The sequence below is a fragment of the Colobus angolensis genome, unplaced genomic scaffold (genome assembly GCF_000951035.1).
Source record: "Colobus angolensis palliatus isolate OR3802 unplaced genomic scaffold, Cang.pa_1.0 Scaffold5, whole genome shotgun sequence".
NCBI lineage: Eukaryota > Metazoa > Chordata > Mammalia > Primates > Cercopithecidae > Colobus > Colobus angolensis.
The window spans coordinates 21611195-21631050 of record NW_012118487.1 but is presented as its reverse complement, the minus strand read 5'-3'; the positions used below and the strand labels follow the sequence as shown (position 1 = coordinate 21631050).

Sequence of the window (19856 nt, the reverse complement as noted above, 5' to 3'; positions counted from 1 at the left end):
AGAATGGGAGAAAATTTCTACAATCTACCCATCTGACAAAGGGCTAATATCCAGAATCTACAAAGAACTTAAAAACATTTACAAGAAAAAAATCAAAGAACCCCATCAAAAAGTGGGTGAAGGATATGAACAGACACTTCTCAAAAGAAGACATTTATGCAGCCAACAGACACGTGAAAAAATGCTCATCATCACTGGCCATCAGAGAAATGGAAATCAAAACCACAGTGAGATACCATCTCACTCCAGTTAGAATGGCGATCATTAAAAAGTCAGGAAACAACAGGTGCTGGGGAGGATGTGGAGAAATAGGAATGCTTTTACACTGTTGATGGGACTGTAAACTAGTTCAACCATTATGGAATACAGTGTGGTGATTCCTGAAGGGTCTAGAACTAGAAATACCATTTGACCCAGCTATCCCATTACTGGGTATATAGCCAAAGGATTATAAATCATGCTGCTATAAAGATACATGCACGCGTATGTTTATTGTGGCACTATTCACAATAGCAAAGACTTGGAACTAACCCAAATGTCCATCAATGACAGGCTGGATTAAGAAAATGTGGCACATATACACCATGGAATACTATGCAGTCATAAAAAGGGATGAGTTCATGTCCTTTGTAGAGGCATGGATGCAGCTGGAAACCATCATTCTCAGCAAGCTATTGCAAGAACAGAAAACCAAACACCACATGTTCTCACTCATAGATGGGAACTGAACAATGAGAACACTTGGAAACAGGGTGGAGAACATCACACATAGGGGCCTGTTGCGGAGTGGGCGTAAAGGGGTGGGATAGCATTAGGAGATATACCTAATGTAAATGATGAGTTGATGGGTGCAGCACACCAACATGGCACATGTATACCTACGTAACAAACCTGCAAGTTGTGTACATGTACCCTAGAACTTAAAGTATAATTTTAAAAAGTAAAAAAAAAAAAAAAAAAAAGGGAAAGGGATAAACTTACATATTTCAAGGAATTGTAGAATCTTGGAACTCAATGGGCCATTTGAGCTTCTTTTAAACATTATATGTAAGTTTTTTTAATGAGAAAGACTGCAATTTATCATTTTAACATACTTTATCCACATGAAATATCATTTTCTTTTAATAAATAAAGAAAATAATTTTTATACTATTTTTAGAGAGGTTTTTTTTTTTTGAGCTACACCTTTTGAAAATGGGAATGTCCTTACCAATTCTGCGATTTGATATGAACTTAGTGTTGAATGACATCTACTCCCATCGTTTTCCCTTAAGCTATTGCTGTGTTGGGTGTGACATTTTGATTTATTAATGGATAGATATTTGTAATAAGTCTAGAGGTCTGCATTCAGGAGAAAACAGGGGAGATGGTTTTATATAACTAAGGTGTTGTGTTCTTTAAGCATTATTCTCATAGTCAGGGTCACCATTCATAGAAGGGCTCTTTACAAACTCTGTTCACATATTCTTGTGTTCTTTAATTTACAATGGTGCTACTGTGTAGAAAGCCGTTACAGAATTCTCTGTATTTTCATAGTTTGACAACTTAGCTATTTAAAATAAAAGGCCTGAGCAAAAACTTGACTTACAGAATAATGGGTTAGGCCTAAAACATCATTATTTTATTCATTATATTGTTATTGCAAAGGAAAGTCAATGGCAACATCTTTAGCCTTGGAAACAGTCCTTTATACTATGTTGGAACCCTCCAAACAAAAATTGCAATTGTAGCAAAGTCAGTAGAAAACTTATTTCATTTTCCCTAGCAGCATTTTGCTTATTTATCACCTAATTAATATCACAAGAACGAGTAATTTGAGTTGACATATTTCAAAGCACAGATCATGCCCCAGGGTTCAATCATATGCATTGTTAAACCTTGCTAATTACACATTTATGTAATAAGGTCATTCATGCAAGATTTGTTCTTGAACGTGTGCCCTGTTGGAACTTTGGAAAAGTGTATTATGGAAACATCTGTTAGTGAGTGGCCATAAAATTGCTTAAAGATACCTGGCATTCATTTAGCTTCTTCCATTTTGGTGTTGTTGGTATAGTATATATAAATCAGAATGAGGCTACCTTAGTTTAATATAAATTCTTACCCCCTTTGCACTGAATAGCGTTCCTATGTGTTTGCAGTCGTGCAGCAGTACTACAGAGTAACTTCACAGCACTCAGCAACAAAAAGAAATTAAGAAAGATCAGTCCTGTTAGTAAGTTTCAAAGGCAAATAATCTTTTTTATTATACATCAAGTATCCCTCTTTCTCTTTTAAAGTTACTAATGGTGCTGTTCTCATTAGAATGTGGTGTTTCTGGGAGACAGCACTGGACTGAGCCAAACTCCTTGTTGTTGATCACCACAGTGCCATGTATGTATGACAGGCATCCTTTTGGACGAGCTGTATAAAAATCTCTGAACTTCAGTTTTCTCATCTCTACAATGGAAAGAGCTCTTTCTATTGCTAGTAGTTGTGTGCTAGGATTACAGGAGTGAGCCACCGTGTCTGGTCTGATTTTTTTCCTTACCTGTTAGTTCTAGTTTGACTACCATAAGAGTAAAATGGGAAAAACAAGATACATTTTTCTAAGATAAATGTCTATCATCTTGTACTCACACATCTGGCAACTGATAACCACGTTTTTTTCTAGGTTTGCAAATATGATTATGTGGAGATCTGGAGTGGTCTTTCCTCTGAGTCTAAATTGCATGGCAAATTCTGTGGCGCTGAAGTGCCTGAAGTGATCACATCCCAGTTCAACAATATGAGAATCGAATTCAAATCTGACAATACTGTGTCCAAGAAGGGCTTCAAAGCACATTTTTTCTCAGGTATAAGTATTCACATGTTGTACGTGTATATTACAGATTTTCAATGTGGATTGGATTAAGTTGTATGTGATCTATTTTTCATCGTTTTCTGCAAATGCAACTTGAAGAAGAAGGCCTTACCATTTGACATAGGTTTAGTAATATTTTACTTAAAATTAGGATATTAATAAGAGGGGCCCTGATGAAATGTTGCCTGCAAACAATTAAATCTTACATAAAATCTAGTCAGATATTATAAAGGCTGGTACAAACAACACTTTTAATTATAGTAATATTTTTATATAGTGACTTTGCTTTTTATGGGTGGATGGAAATAATGATACAAGAGCTCCAACAAGGGGCAGATTTTTCAAAATAAGTTTTCTTTGTGTTTGGAAAATGTCGTCTCATTTTAGCAACATTTTTATATCTTTTTATTTAGCAATGTATTTCTTTCTATTTTCATATATTTTCATTATTATTAGGCTAATATTAAAATTGTGCTTAGCCTCATCGTTATAGAAGTGGTTGCAGTAAGAAACCTAGAAACACAGAAATTATAATGTTACTAAATATAATGTATTGTTAGCTGTATTTAATGGTTTGCACTTTTGTGTTTGGAATTTAACATTTAGTTTAAGCAACTCAAAGTAAAATTTCCTTCTTAACGATCTGAAATTTTATAAAACGCAGATTTTATGGAAATGTATAAAAAAAACAAGAAATTTTTTCTCAATCTCAGTATCATATTTTATAAAAACATTATTTTGAAACTTCCCAAGTAGATAAAATTGTAACCAACCTTAGTATAGCAATCTATTCTGTCTTTGCAACTAGCAAGCAATTTAGAGCAACTGAATTCCAATTATGTTTTAATATTAGTAATTTGGATTGAGTTAATTCAAAGGCCATTTATTCTGGTCCTCATGTGTTTAAAATTAATGAGATTTACAATGTCCAGGGTTTGTTTGGGGTTTTCAGTGTAATTGAAGTTAATGGTTCACAAGCTCCATTGAGTTCCAAGTCATACAGAAAAGTGCCTCCAGAATACAATGGACCTCGACTCTCATTTTCTCATTTCCTCCTTTATTCCCAGTTTAAATGACCTTTTACAAATGCCTCTCAGGTATTCATTTAAGTTTCATATTATTCAAAGTACAGTTTTAATATTTTAATGAAAATGAGACTTTTTAAAACTTCATTATTTTATAAATATTATGTGATTTATGAAGTTTAAGTGACCCAGCATTTAGGTAGAGACAGGTTACTTATCTTAGCGCTATCTAAATATTTATTTTAAAAATTGAAATGATAAGGTAAATGAATTTTGTCATAATAATTGAAGTTACTAGTGAGTACTGTGTTCACTATTTGGGTGATGGGTTCAATAGAAACCCCAAACCCTAACATTGCACAATATTCTCATGTAACCTGCACACGTACCACATGAATCTAAAATAATTTTTAAAAATAATGTATTCAGGATCCTTTTTATGTTACTTTAGTCATATATTTAATTTTAAATTGTTTTAAGAAAAGAAACATGCTACAAATACTGACTACAAAGTATGATTAAATTTAGTTACTCAGAAAATTTAAAATTTGCTTTCTGATATTTTTGGTAAGAAAAAAATTTCCAAATTATAAAAACAGATTATTCATGTCCTTAGAAACAGTACTGTTGAAATATAAGAGATGCTTCCTTAATTCTTTGAAATACAGCTCTGAAGGCTTGTGCAGAAGATGCTGTTCTCTACCACATGAGCATATATGGTCTTTATTCTTTATCTCTGTGGAACTGTGCTTTGTAAAATTAACTGAGCACCTTGGTAGTACTTGAGCCAATAACAGGTAACTTGCTGTAAATTATGTTCACCAATGCATACTTAAAACATGGATGATTGTATGAAATGATTTCATACAATCATCCATGTTTTAAGTATTTATCAGTGCACTTAAAATACATATATATATAAATCAATTAACATGACAATAGTTTTCAAAGAGTCTAGCCTAGATTGTGTGATGGAGTATTAGTTAACTAAACTGAACAATGAAGTTCATGAAGAAATTAAACCCCAAAGTTTCATTTTATATTGTTATATTCACATATTTATATGACAGATGAGGCAGCTGAGGAGTTAAGCTGCTCGGTGTCACAGAGCATTTAAACCTAGTATCTGTTGTTCCGAAGACCATTCTCTTAACCATAAGAACTGATCATGACCTTGGCAAATGGCATTAGTTCTTTTCCTTATGACCTGGAAAACAACAGCAGATATAATTTTCACTTCTTTATTAGATTATTGTTTTGTAAAGTCCAAGACAATTATTATTAAGTATAAATTTTCAGGGTTCACTTTGTGAATCGTTAAAAAGTCTTGGCTGTTTGTCAGATTGATGTTATTTAAAATACTGTGGTTCTGGATGAGTGATTAGATCTCTTTCACATTTAATTTCCTGGGAGTTTCTGTTAGCGGGAAAGATGTTTGCCCAGGAAAAGGGAAGGTTAAAAACATGTTTGTAATAAATTGCTATTGTATTAACAAGAGATGGCAGAAAATAAGAGTTTAGGTGAATAAGTGTCCTCATTATGATGATCTTATGAAGTCATAATTTACAGAAGATTACCCATTTTAATTGATGTCTGTTCACATTGCAAATATTAGAGTTCTAATAATGCTTTCAGTGTGATAATATATAATCATATGTCAAAAGCCAAGTAATTCACTGTAACTACATTATTAGAAAGTAAGTATGCCAACTATAAAGATACTATACTTCACAAACAAAATCTAAGTTTTTTTAAATGTTAAAATTCACTATGGGGGGCTTGGACAAAGTGTGTTACTGGATTTATTGTCACAAATTCTACGGAATGAAATTTATCATAGAAATCAAGAGTCATTAAAATGACTACTCCATTTGCCCCAGAAATCCCATTCATGGGACTCTTTCATCAAGAAATATCTCAAAATCTGGAAATAGAATTTCAAAATGATATGATAGTGACAGAAATTTGGAGCTACCTAATATTGCGACAACAGGAAAATCATAAATAAGTTATGGCAAATGCACTTTGTGGACTCTTCTGTGCTACAAAGATGGTTCAGCCATTCCATGGTGTAAAATGTTGTAGGTGGTAAAATGTTAATGGGAATATAAGCATAAAACAATGCCTGCACTGTCTATATAGCTAAGAATGCAGGTTGGAACAAACCTGAAATTTGCCATATGAAAATACCAAGAATGCTTGGTTAGGGTGGAAAGACGATGCATTATGGTTTTCTCCATTTTCTTCTCAGAGTTTTTTTTAAATTAAAATATAAAAATAAATTTAAAAGAAAAAAAAACTCCTATCATGTTTCCACCTGTTACTGTTAGCCAAATATTTCTAGTTTGCAAACATTGCCTGATAGACACCTATTTCTTCATTAGTTAATAAATATTACTACAAGTTAATATTAATACAAGCATATTGAATTGAGTTAAATTCCCAAATATTTTATTACAGGCAATCTAATAAAGGTGTTAATATATTATATACATTAATCAAGAGATATTTTATAAACACATAGTCTGAAATGGTTATGTTTATAGCCAGTGTTCTAAAAATTTCAGAAGTAGCTGTAGCTTTATGAAACCTTAACACAGAATATAACATGTTCAGCTATTTGTTCCACATTCTTTTTCCAAGAACTTCTAAGAATTTTCAAGGAACTCAGTAATAGTAAAAAATAATATTTGGTAATAAGTGATTCTATAGTATTTGGAAAAGAAAGCTATTAAAAATAAAACTCTAGCTTTCTTTCAGTTAAGTGATACATCAGGAAAAAGACAAATATATTTAAGTTTTAACATACAATGAAATAATATATTTATAGTATTATTTTCAGCATATCATTGTCTAATAAAATAATTGCATAAGAGATTTTAGCTTTCGTTGCACATAGCCTCAGATTTTTAAAACAAACACTTTTTAGATTTAAGAAATAACATTGAAGGGATGTCTCTAAGAACTTTTCAGCAGAATAATTCACATCACTTCCATGCTCATAAAATTAAGAAACTCTCATCTATCAATTCTGACTAAATATCATAAATAAGTCATAAAAATGCCATAGCTTAAAAATTAAGAAGTCGTTGGATTTTATAGCAAAATAATTTATAAGCTGCTTTGTAAAAATCAGTGTAATATGCTACACTTATTCCAGGGTATATTTAAAGAGCAATACAATGAAGTAATATTAAAGCAAATAAAGAAATTAGGAAGCCAACATAAGACCATTTGAATATTGTATAGAATTATGTGTGGCTTTTTTCATTTTCAAGTAATTCAGAATATAGTGGCATAGACATTTTCTAGAAGATATATGGTACAACGATAGCTTGGTGTTATTTTCTTGGACTAAATGAGATTTGTTACTAGATTAACCATAATGATTTAGTTTATATGATAGTAAAACCAAACTTAATTTTATATGACATATTTGAGCACAAGTCTGCAAGTCTGCATAGTATACACGATGCAATTTACTTAATTTTAAGTGAGGAAGCAAAGCTAAGAATATTCCGCTCAGAAGAGTTTCTTTTCTTTAAATGAGTTAAGCATAACAGAAATATTAGTAGGACTTTATACCGGAAAAAAATAGCACATTTGGGGACTTGACATCTTTTAAAATTTTAATCATAGCATTTATTATTTGGAAATAATATGACAATGACTTCAGGCAATGAGAGTTGAGCATAGGCATTTTGCCTTTTATAGGCAACCCTCTATTAATGAAAAGATTCAGTTATGACTCTGCAATTCTGAGAGCAGAAAATGTGAAGAATAGTAGCAGTCTCCCTCGGGGAAAAATCTATTAGGAATGTGATTTAACTATTGCTGATAAGCCTAGGGACTTGCTCAAGGACAGAAATGGACTAAAACTCGTTTTCCAACTCCCAGTTCATCTGTCTGTAACAAATGGAGGAGTCACTTAAAATAATGTGTGCATTGCAATCTTTCTAGCTCTAAATTCAAGTAATTTCAATTGACATGCTCCTCATCTTATCTTCCTGTGAGTATGTCTCGATATTTGTAAGTGTCCTTCTTGTCCACTGTTTCTCTCATGGAATGGTTGTTGATATTCGCAGATGAAATTCGACATGATACTACTCTAACAAAATTTTAAGGTGATTAATTACACACAGTAACACAACTTTCTTGTATGATTTTGAATCCTGCTTCCAAGTTTTCATCATTAATGAAATTTAAATATTTACATGTTTATGGAAACAGAAAATTGTCTCTGTTGCAGCTCTCCTAGTGTTTATTGGTGCTTTTTTGTAGGTGATTATTTACTGGATAGTTTTATGTTGGGCCTGTGTGTGCTGTGCATGTGTCCATTTATTTCAGATCCTGAACACTTAATTTGAGAATACCTGCTCTTGTATGTTTCTGTTCTGTTGCTTGGACAATTGACTTCTTTTTCCTACAGATAAGGAAGCTTTCTGCAAAGAGAAAATTTTTATTTTTGAATCTTGCAAGAACTTGATACAGGTTGCAACTTCAGTTCCATCCAGTATGTATCATTCATAGACTGAAGACCTCTGATAATCTCAGAGGTTCGCTGCAGGCCTCTGATGGAAGAATACCCCCTTACTTTTTCCTAATGACGGGCCTTTTCTTTATCTTACATGAAGGAATGGAAAGCAGACATGTCCATTCCAGAGAAGGGGGCTAATTTCCATCTGCAGAAAATAAATGCTTTTATTTCTCCTCAATAAAACATTTATTTCTAGCACTAAGAAAAACACTTTTTTCTTTATTTTGTGTCTAGTATATGAAAATACCAGAAAATTTCAAATGAATTATTGATAGAAATTTCAGTTATTGAATGTGTTACGCAGACATTATGAGAAATGTTTAAATGTCTCTCCTCCTCCCTTTTTTCTTTCCTTGGATTTGTATTCCTCAAAACAGAGTTTTTGTCCTAAGAGGAGAAATGGAAAGTGAAAACAGAAGTTAATTATGTTTGCTAATAGCTTTTTTCCAAGTTTGATGGCCTTTCATAAATAAGAAATCTATGATATATTTGCAGAACTTATCTTGTATGAAGTTACCATTTCTCATCAACATAAGAAATCCAAAATTGCATTCACTTTAATTAGAATACTCTATTAACTCCTGTTCAAATAAGTGATTTTAAAACAACCACAACATATTTACTACTCCGCAGATGAATTAAAATATTTTTCAAAATATAGTGCAAAATACCAAAATATTTTTAGTCTGCATGATGTAAAACATCTGGATAGTTTTAAGTATTCCAATGATTTCCTGAAATTTTCTCTTTTCATATGACTATTTGACACATGGAGGTACAGTTTTATATGCTACTTTTCAGGACATAATAACTTTCTTCTATTGCCTTTAGATGCTATTTTGATTAGTTCAGTTTTGAATTTTAGCTAAAATTTAGACTAATTCATAGTATATTCTAGCTGCCTAACTGATAACTTTTCATTTTCATGCAACCTTAAATTAAATTATGCTATATCAGATGTGCGAATGAAGGCAGGAAACTCTGATAAATTGGGAAAGCAAAAAATAACAGATACTTAGAGAATAATGACTATATAAATAATAACTCTTCTTCCCTGTCTTATACGTGTTCTCTTTCATCTTCTTCCTCTTCTTTCTTTTCTTCTTCCTCTTGCTCCTCCTCCTCCTCTGCTTTCTCTTCTTCCAAAAATTATTCTGAAATTATTATTATTATTATTTTTAGCACAGCAAGAGTATTAATGGTTGGCTACAAAATCATGGAAATATTATTGGTTTCATTTTGTATTTTATCTCTCTTTAGTTACTATTACTATAGGTCAGTTTATTTTTTAACAGATCTTGAAATTAATTATACTCCAAAATATGAGCAATATGACCTTTCCACTAGAATAAAGTTTGGATTTTAGGGATATTTTATGTTTTGGAGTTCTTTTTATTATAAAATGACTGGATTTAAACACAGCAATAATGCATGTGTTATTGAATAACACTTGTGTTCACCTTTGTATTTTAACATTTTTGTATCTTTCATGCATGGCAATCCAAATAGGTACCAATAAAAGGGTGATTCAGGCCATGTCTGCCTCTTCACTGTTTGTCTCTGAGCAGTTCATCTGTTTATCAGTCAATTGCAAATGTGAACTAATTTTCTCTAAGCTACTTTGCATACAGTTGTTAGGTTTCCAAGCTACTCTCAGAAGCCTGGTTGACCCAGGGTACAACAAAAGTTCACTCTATCAGGTCTTATATTAAGTATACAAAACCATAATTATATAAACATTTTCAAAGGAAATATGTGTCTATTTCAGAATAATTCTGTCACCAGCATTTTCTTAATTGGTTCTTCCATTTAGCAGAGATAAATTCTACATTCACTCATAAGGAAGCATTATTCTGAAGCTTCGTAAGGTAAAGAGCCTCTGGAAAGTAAGAGTGAAAAACAAATTTAAGCAATTCATTGCTTAACCATCTGCATTAGAAAATGCAGGCAGCTGATACCATGGTGGTAGGAAGTATGGTTTACTGTCCACCCATTCTGTATAAGTCATTTATAATTCATAAACTATAATTCTCACGGTCGATGCAGCTAATGGAATCAAGAGTTCAAAATTATGTTAAATTTCTCTAAAATTGATTCTACAAATCTAATTTTCTATTAACTGCTGCTTTTTTCTACATTTCGGTGTTTGATGCTCTTTCACAGAATAATCTTCTTGGTTCTGCTTTTATTTTGTTTTGCTTTTGGCTTATTTTCCATAGTAAGTGTTGAAAGAATAATGGAAGTGTCAAGGATAGGTGGAGAACACATAACTCACAAATATACTAATTATGATATATTCTTTAAAAACTGAGATTGCCTGTGTGTATTTAAAATATTCAGATAGTGCCAATGCATTCATATCGCCTGTAAGCGTGTGTGTCGTGTAATCAGTCTTCAAATGTGACAAAATAGATGCACCTTTAAAAATTACCATCAGATTCTTTGATAAAAATACCTTCCCTAAACATTTTTCCATGGAATGAATATAGATTTGATAAAAAAGCAAAAATAGTGTAATTTCTATGCCACCAAGAGCTTGCCAGTGCTCACTAGCAAAATCAGCTGAGAGTGTCCAATTTGAATTCAGCCTGACTCCTCATAGGATGTAACTCGTCCTTTTCATTCTCTATGTGTGGGAGTGATGAAAGTCTGAGTGACGTGCCATCATGAATGTGTGTTAGGAACAATCTGCCAATTTTGACGTTAATGGACAGGCCAGCTATGGAATGACAGCTGAGTGACATGAGTGATAGTTGATGCCTCACCGAATTGACTGCCTGTTAATCTAGTTTGGCTTTTTTCCCTTTAGTGAATTTGTTGGCTATTTTTTGGGGCTCATATTTCCTAGTCTAATCTTTACCTTACTTCTAGCACACTAAAAGCCCTTTTAGGGGATGACTTATTAATAAACTTGTCTGCCAGAGTATATTTGTTTAAAATATATAAATTTCATTTCTTCTATAGAATAGTTTAATTATGCCTTTTTTCTGCTTGGAATGCTATGAAATGTCCAAATTCATTAATGCTAAGCATAACTGCAGAGTTAATGGGGGAAAAAAATCAACTACAGTAATTATACTGAGTGATTTTTTTAAGTGATTACTTACAAATCTTGGGACCTTGTTTAGCCTCTGTCTGTATACCATGGTTAATACATTGAAAGATATCCCTCTACTTAAATGCTATTTTTTGCCCCTATTCAAACTATGCACAATTTTAAATTTATTTTTTAAAATTAACAGTAAATGTTTAGGGTTAATGTGAAAAAAAGATCTACTGATTCTCTCTTTCTCCTACCTAAAACTTCTACTCCAGCATAGGAATAAAAGAGGGTTACAAGTTATTATTGTAGTACTAATGGTCTTGGAAACTTGATTCATGGTATGAGGCTACAAGCTAAACAAGGAAAGGGTACAACTAAGAGATCACACATTTTCATTTGTTTTATGTTGGGAACAGGAGAAACCATGACTTAGTTTACCCTTTGGCAGTGTTAACCACAACTAAATGACTCCCTTTGATATCCTTTGTTTTTAAAGATACTTACTAAACCATGGAATTGATCTCTTTGCTAGACAAAGATGAATGCTCTAAGGATAATGGTGGATGTCAGCACGAATGTGTCAACACGATGGGGAGCTACATGTGTCAGTGCCGTAATGGATTTGTGCTGCATGAAAATAAACATGATTGCAAGGAAGGTATGGAAAGGAATACACTTATCTTGACAACATGTAGAATTGCATGTGGTTTGGATAAAGCCCTGCTTCCAAGTAGAGTTAATCATTTCAATGAGTGATCTCATGGTGGGCCACCCAAATGTCAAAAAACAAAATTCTGTGTAATGTTCAAAGATCCAAGGCAAATGACTGGATCTGTACTTTGCATATAGGTGGCATTAGAGTAGCTTTGTATAACAGACATAGTAGCTGCTAGGATACCATCTGGTAGCCAGAAAAGCACCACATTCTCCCCAGGTCTTTGTGGAACAGACCTTATAACAGCATGCATAGTTAAACTTAACTTCTGCTAAATGTTTTGCATTTCATGTAATACTCCTCCCAAAAATATCTTGTATATCTTGTGCATGTGCTACATAAGTGATGTCCCTTTAAATACCAAAATGTCAAACTCAAATGCCTACCAAAGGGAAGACATTTGAAAATGGTAGACACTGTGTCATTTAAAGTTTGAAGTCATGGTGTTGGTCCAGAAAAACTTAATAGTAGCACTATCATACCCTACCAGATTTTGTCCCCAAGGCCTTACAAAATTCCACAACTTTTTAAAAGTAGTAATCTTAATCCCCTTAGCCACTATGAACTAGATGAGAACAATAAATAGTTATTCAGCTCTTATTTCTTCCTTTGACAGTCTGTTCCCAAATTTTCTACTTAAGTTGGATTTATGCATGTTTTGAGAGGAGAATTACTAAGGCAAATTTTATAACTTTAGTCACCATATGTACATTGGAAGGTACCTGACTCTAACCACAGTTAGATAAGAATGTTTTGTGTAAACATTGGAATAATAGAGAATATCCTGAGTTGACCCTTGTTCCATTCAGCTCCTTTGAAATATGGTTACATGTCAAGGATTTTCTTTTTTTCATTGAGCTAATGACATTGTGCAGAATCATATACAAGCAAGAATTTTTCTTTCTCTACTTTCATGTATAAGCATAATATCTGTAACTTGGTAAGATATGATATGCTATTAAATCAATAGATTAGGAAATAGGCCCAGGTTTTTGTGGGTTTTGGGAGTTTTTGTTCTTGTTTTTATTTTGAAACAGGGTCTCCCTTTGTTGCCGAGGCTGAAGTGCAGTGGGGTGATCTCAACTGATTGCAGCCTCGACCTCCCAGGCTTAAGCAATTCTCCCACCTCAGTCTCCCAAGTAACTGGCACTACAGGTGCACACCACCATGCCTGGCTAATTTTTTGTATTTTTTGTAGAGATGGGTTTTCACCATGTTGCTCAGGCTGGTCTTGAACTCCTGAGCTCAAGCAGTCCACCTGCCACGGCCTCCTAAAGTGCTGGAATTGCAGGCATGAGCCACTGCACTTGGCCCAGGTTTTTGTTTTTCATTTTGCAGACATTGAAGGTAATTCAGAGAAAAAAAACAAGACAGCTTTTATAGATTATAGATTATACATGTAGCCTGTGGATCACAGGTAGCAAATGTGTCTCTGTTCATTACATAAATGATATAGGAAACTTCATTATAGATAAAACAACATGCAGACGCACCTTAATAAACTTGTCCTATTGCCAGGAAAGAGGTTGGATCATCTCTTACCTTCACTATAGTACATGCTCCTTGTACACTTTAGCAACGAGCCTCTCAACCTAGTCTCAGTGTCATTGCCATATCCTGCAGAGATCACATTTCACATTGCGAGGCCGAGACAGGGACGATGAAATTTAGAAAACCCTTGTCATGACTGGATCCAAACTTTCAAGGCTATGTCTCGCTACCATAATCATAGATTATCAGACAAGAACTGATTTACCTTCCACTTTATTGTAATCTTCTGTTGCAAATACAAATCTCTCTATGGAAACCTAGCACAATTAAGGTAAAGGTCTAGTATGAATGATTGCAGCAGTGGGGGCAGCAGCAACTACAGTAAGTGCACTAACTAACGTTGGACATGTTACCCTTGCCGTGTGGCCCTGAAGGGTATAACAGGTGTGTTTTCCATTGAATAAAGTATTACACCAAACGTATTGCTCAGGAAATTTTAGAAAGTTATTTGTGTTTTAGAACGGGATACACAATACATAACAAATAATCCCAGTCTAAACAAGGATGCATGTTATAGAATTTCCTAAATTATATAGAAAGAACACAGCTTGAGGATATTAAGTGTTTTTGAAATTTAACATTAACCATGTGGAAAGATCTTGTCTAAAATGAGCTTATTTTAATTGTAAAAAAAAAAAAAAAAAAAAAACCCTTAAATGATTATACTGATTGAATGAGGTATCCTTTGAAGTTCAGAAGCATCTCCAGGGCTAGTAGCTGTTCATTTATTTTTCCTCTTAGTGCTTCCATTTGCTTTGATAAAATTAGGGCTAATTTATTTTAGAAGCTAAAATTATGATACAGGTATTCAAGTGTATATTTAACTAAGGGAGAGAGAAAATGTAAATACGTGATTCAAAAGGTGCCTTCATGATGTTAATTGGCTGTAAATGATGTTTCTTTTAATAGGAAAAAAATTGCAAATGGCATAGTCCAATGATGTTTGTTTGTGACATTGGATTAAATACACCCAGTGTTGATATTCTCGACTGTCAATATATGTTGCACTGTTAAAGTCTGAGCCACAGACCCATCAGTTTAAAATAAAAGTTCATTTTATTTTAGGCATTTATCTGATTTACGGTAAATACTTCATTTCATGTGAGGCAGACAACAAACATTGGCTGATTATGCTCAGCAACAGATTTCCCAGAGCAGATGAATATGATAACCGACACGGAAGTGATAATTAGCTGGTATTCAGGAAAATCTTTCAGCAGGGCAGTGGGCAAATAGGCTGCTTGCTTTCTGCCTCAAACCTGGGCTGGATTGCCACACTGTCTGATATTATGGTTATTGGTGCAGCTGAGTGTGAACAGAAGATCCACAGTCCAAGTGGCCTCATCACCAGTCCCAACTGGCCAGACAAGTACCCAAGCAGGAAAGAATGCACTTGGGAGATCAGCGCCACTCCCGGCCACCGAATCAAATTAGTAAGTGAGCACATCCTTTTACTTTCCATTAAGCTGACTGCCCTTGTCTTTCATTACAAGCACTAGGAAATAACATGGAGGTTTATCTAATTGAATTGAATCATAGGCATCTGGAAAAGATTTTTTGTCTTGTGCTTTCCTCCTTACACTAAAATCCTTGACTTGCTAAATCAAGGTGACTGCCACGTTGTTCTCCTCTAGTGTTTCTTATTCTGGATGTTTTATAAGGCATTACCAAAGTTGCTGCAAAACAGTAGTCTTTATTTCCTAATATGTTACTGGTAATTATATTTTCAAATTTGGAAAATAAATGAAGAAACAAAAAAATCAGAAATTTGCCAGAAAGCACAGAATAATAATTCACTTAAACCCAGCATAGCATATTCTACTGGCTATACCGATTCCATATACATGTGTATTTTTCATAATATAATCAATTTTGTCTTGTGGTGTACAGAATATTATTTTCACATGATATATTGCCCTCTGTACAAAGATACTGATTTCCTTAGATTTTGCCCACATTTTATTCGGCATGAGTAATTCAAATATGAGTATAATGTCTCATCTCTCTTGCATTCTTCGCATTTTGCATTCTGGCCTGGTCATAAATAATAACCTGATAATAAATGTTAAATTTCATTATAGGCCACAGAGTGTTTGAAGAGTATAATCTAAGGAAATAAAATTATAGAAACGTAGAAATGTTAACAATTTCCTGCAATATGTTGTTTTTAAAAGCAAAAGGCAGCGCCAACTAACAAGACTCAGGAAAGAGCCCAGCAGGCACTATAATGACAAAAATTGTCTGAGGAGTGAGGCTACCAGTCCAAGGTAGCTCACTAGTTGAGTCCAATCATACGTTTAATTTTTAAATTTCTTGTTTTGACTCTTTCCTCAGTGAATATTATTGGCCAATAAAAAAGCCTTATTTATATACAACGTTATAATAAAATCAGAGACAGTTGCCAAGAAATTCATATTCTTAGTATGGAGGTCCTTCCAATCTCCATAGTTGTAAGGCACTTCCCAGACAGAGATATCAGTTTATTTCAGCCACAGTGTTGAAGGATACTAAATGCTGAAATGACAGCAGTAGAGGAACTCAACTGCTCTCCAGTCCTGTCCAAGGTCCTGATTGAGAGGATGATTCCCTGAACCTTATGGTAACTTCCTGAGCCTTATGGGCTGAAATATAGAGGCTGCATTTTTTTAAGGAGTTCATTTTCTTAAAAGAGTTGGAAAAATTGATTTTCATGAAGACATTTCTTTGTCTCAATCTAAATTTTTGTTGGATGTCATATTTCTTCTTTCTGAAGAACTCATTTTTATATTTTGTATAAAGTATGTATATTAACACTTTTGAAAGCTGTTTTCATTGCATATAGAATTCTAGGGTGACAGTTTTCTTTCTCCATCTTGAATGATTCCATTTTTTTCTGGCTTACCTAGTTTTCCATACTTCTTTGGTAAATCTTATCATTATATCATAAATCATGATTATTTTTTCTATGGCTGCCTTCAAAATTTTCTTTTTATCAGCAATTTGAATATAATGTATGCAGGTGTATGGGTTTATGTGTGTGTATGTTTCTGTTTAATAATTTTTTGGTATTTTTCCTTCTCAGAATTATCTGAATTTCTTGCATCTGTATTGTGGGGTCTGTCATTAATTTTTGAAAATTCTCAATTGTTATTTCTTTGTATAATTCTTCTGTGCCGCTGTCACTCTTCTGGGATTCAAATTACTTATGGGCTAGATTGTTTGCTGTCATTCCTCAACTCTTGGATGTTTGGTTCATTTTTTGCCCTTCTTTCTGAGTTTAAGTTTCAGTAATTTCTACTGACCTATCTTCACATTCAGTAATTATTTCTTCAGCTGTCTTGAATCTACTGATAAATTTGTCAAAAGTATTCTTTATCTCTATTACCATGTTCTTTATTTCTAGCATTTGCATTTCACTTATTGTAGTTTCCAGTTGTGTTAGTCTGTTTGGGATGCCATAACAGATTATCATAGACTTAGGGCTTAAACGACAGAAATTTGTTTTCTCATAGTTCTGGAGGCTAGAAGTCCAAGATTAAGTTGTACTTCACAAGGGTTATTGTCTGGTGAGGCCTCTCTTTCTGGCTTGTATATGGCCTCCACCTCACTGTATACTCACATGGCCTTTTCTCTGTGTATTCACAGAGAGAGACAGAGCTCCAGTGTCTCTTACCTCCCTAAACATATCACATTGGGGGTTAGGACTTCAACATTAATTTGAGAAAAACACAATTTAATCCATAACACCGTGTATCTGCTGAAATCTCCCATCTGTTCTTGCATATTCTCTGCATCTTCACTAGGATCTTTAACTTATCAATGTTAAATTCATAGTTCCTCTAAATTCCATTTGATATAAACATAGGGGCCATGTGCTCAGGTCTATTCCGTTGATTGTTTTGTCTCTTAGGAGTGTTTGATTTTTCTTGTCTTTTGCGTCTCATTTTTTTTTTTATTAAAATAAGACATTATGTGTGCAATAGTAGAGATTTTATGTCTGGAAACGGATGCATCTCTTGTGTTAGCTTATTAGTGTATTTGTGTGTATGAAGAAGGGTGTTAGGTGGATCTAATTAAGCCAAGATTGGATTTTCTTGTTCTATTATTATCTTCATTGCACCACTGGCTTCAAATTCCTTTTTCTTTGGGTGGAGGCTGGGATTTAAGAGGTGTTTTCTCAATGCTTCTATTTCACCCGTACCTTCTCTGTTCAGCCCCAGCGCAAATATTGTTCCTCTCCACCCTTTTTTGTCTTTATCAGTGATAGATGGCAGTTGCTTGTTACTTGGTGCTTGCTAGTCTGGTGGTGAAGGCAAGGGGTTCTTTATTATTTCAGTACAGACTCCACCTTAGGCAGGCCCTGCATGTTCGGGTCTTGGTGTTGAGTTTTCTCAGTGATCCTTTTTCTTCTCTTCATGGCAGTGAAACTCTGTCTGTATATCTTATGAGTCTTCCTTGGGAGAGAGTTTCTTTTCAGTCTCCTAGTGGTAGAAGATCTCTAATGTTACTGGTATTTGATCCTGAATCCAGGACTTCCCCTAGGGGTAGTAGGTTTTGGTTTTGGTTTTATTTTGTTTTGTCTGTTTTGTTTTGACATTTCCTCTGCCTGCAGTGGCTCTGTACCTTTGTCGTAGGGATGGCAGGGTTTTCTGCTTCTCCTTCAGAGGCTTAAGGCTGTGTTTTCTGAAGAAGAAATACGATGAGGCTTCAGACTTTTCTCATGGCTGTGACCACATCCCTTTCTCAAGCCTGAAACACAAAGGAAGACACTCACCCACCTCCTGCTTTTTCCACAAATGTTCTTGTGAGCAGGAGATGGAGGTCCATGGAAAAGGATCTGCAAGTGTGTCCAAGCTCCCCTCATGTCTGTAGTTTCCTCTTCCCCTCATCCACACGTGACCTTCACCAACCCATCACCAATTCTATCAGAATGATTTTCAGCTGGCTGTATGATACCAACATCTCTTCCTCTTGTAGTCTGCCACTGTCACATCTTTCCTGGGAAGGGCCTGACATTCAGTAGACTTCAGACTACTGTGATTTCCATACTTTGGTGTGTTCAACCAATGTCGTGATTTTTTTTTTTTTACACTTTACATCATGGCTTTTTCTTGTTGTCAGGGTAGAAGCAAAACTAGTTCCAGCTTTCTATATCCAAGGGGAAGTAGAACTCCTAATATACCCCGGTTTTAAACATAGCAATACTCAATTCATTCTCAATTATATATCTTTCAGCTTGAAACATCCCATCTAACTCTAGGGCAATCTGTTCCTTCACAAATTGCAGGATTTATTTTTCTTGCCAATATTCAACTTGAGAATTAGGACATAAAGCATGTCTGTTCAACCATGATCATACCTGCTGGTATCCTAAGAAGGTAATATTCAGAAGCAAAATGAGAGTTTTAACGCAAGTATTAAACTTTATTTTAGGAATTGGAATTTGTGTTTTTTGTGGAAGTAGTTACAGTGTAAGCCAGGTTTTCTCAAATGCTAGCATGTGTCAGAATTACCTGGAAGGCTTGTGAAAACACACATTGCTGCCACACCAGAACTTCTGATTCGTAGCATAATATTGATTGCCACCATCCTATCCCACGGATCATGTTCATATAAAACCCGACTCTCAATAGCATCCTAAGAGCCAGGGTTAGTAGAACGTGTATCACAACAGATTAGCCACCCACTCCAAGTAACATTTTGATTCTATATTTTTTAACTCTTGCCATTTTCACATTATAATTACTTTTGTTTCCCCGATTGCCTTTCAGCATGTAATGTAACTGTTATCTAGTGTTATCTACTTTAAAACTGAAATCACTATTATTGCAGATATCAGCCAACAGTCATTTAGTGAACAATACTTTATAATAACAGTTCAAACCATTCAATCACCGACCCATGTACTTTGACATTTATAATACAAGAAATTTCATCAAGATGTTACAATGTGTAAAATAAAAGCATTTTGCCTGATTTCTTTAGGATCTTTAAATTTTTTTGTTTTTGTTTTGTTTTGTTTTTTGGAGATGGAGTCTTGCTCTGTCACCCAGGCTGGAGTGCAATGGTGCAATCTCGGCTCACTGCAACCTCCACCTCCGGGGTTCAAGCAATTCTCCTGCCTCAGCCTTCCGAATAGCTGGAATTACAGGCGCCTGTCACCA

The 19856-nt window shown here is 34.2% G+C and overlaps 1 protein-coding gene across 3 annotated transcripts in view; it reads left to right on the top strand.

The window, feature by feature from the left end:
• Positions 1-19856, top strand: part of TLL1 (tolloid-like 1) — a 223262-nt gene that overhangs the window by 182697 nt on the left and 20709 nt on the right. For all 3 annotated transcript variants that reach the window (XM_011959658.1, XM_011959657.1, XM_011959659.1), the window contains 3 exons: positions 2654-2834; positions 11980-12105; positions 15019-15146. In XM_011959658.1, coding sequence (XP_011815048.1) covers positions 2654-2834; positions 11980-12105; positions 15019-15146 — 435 coding nt within the window. The remainder of the gene's footprint in view (positions 1-2653; positions 2835-11979; positions 12106-15018; positions 15147-19856) is intronic.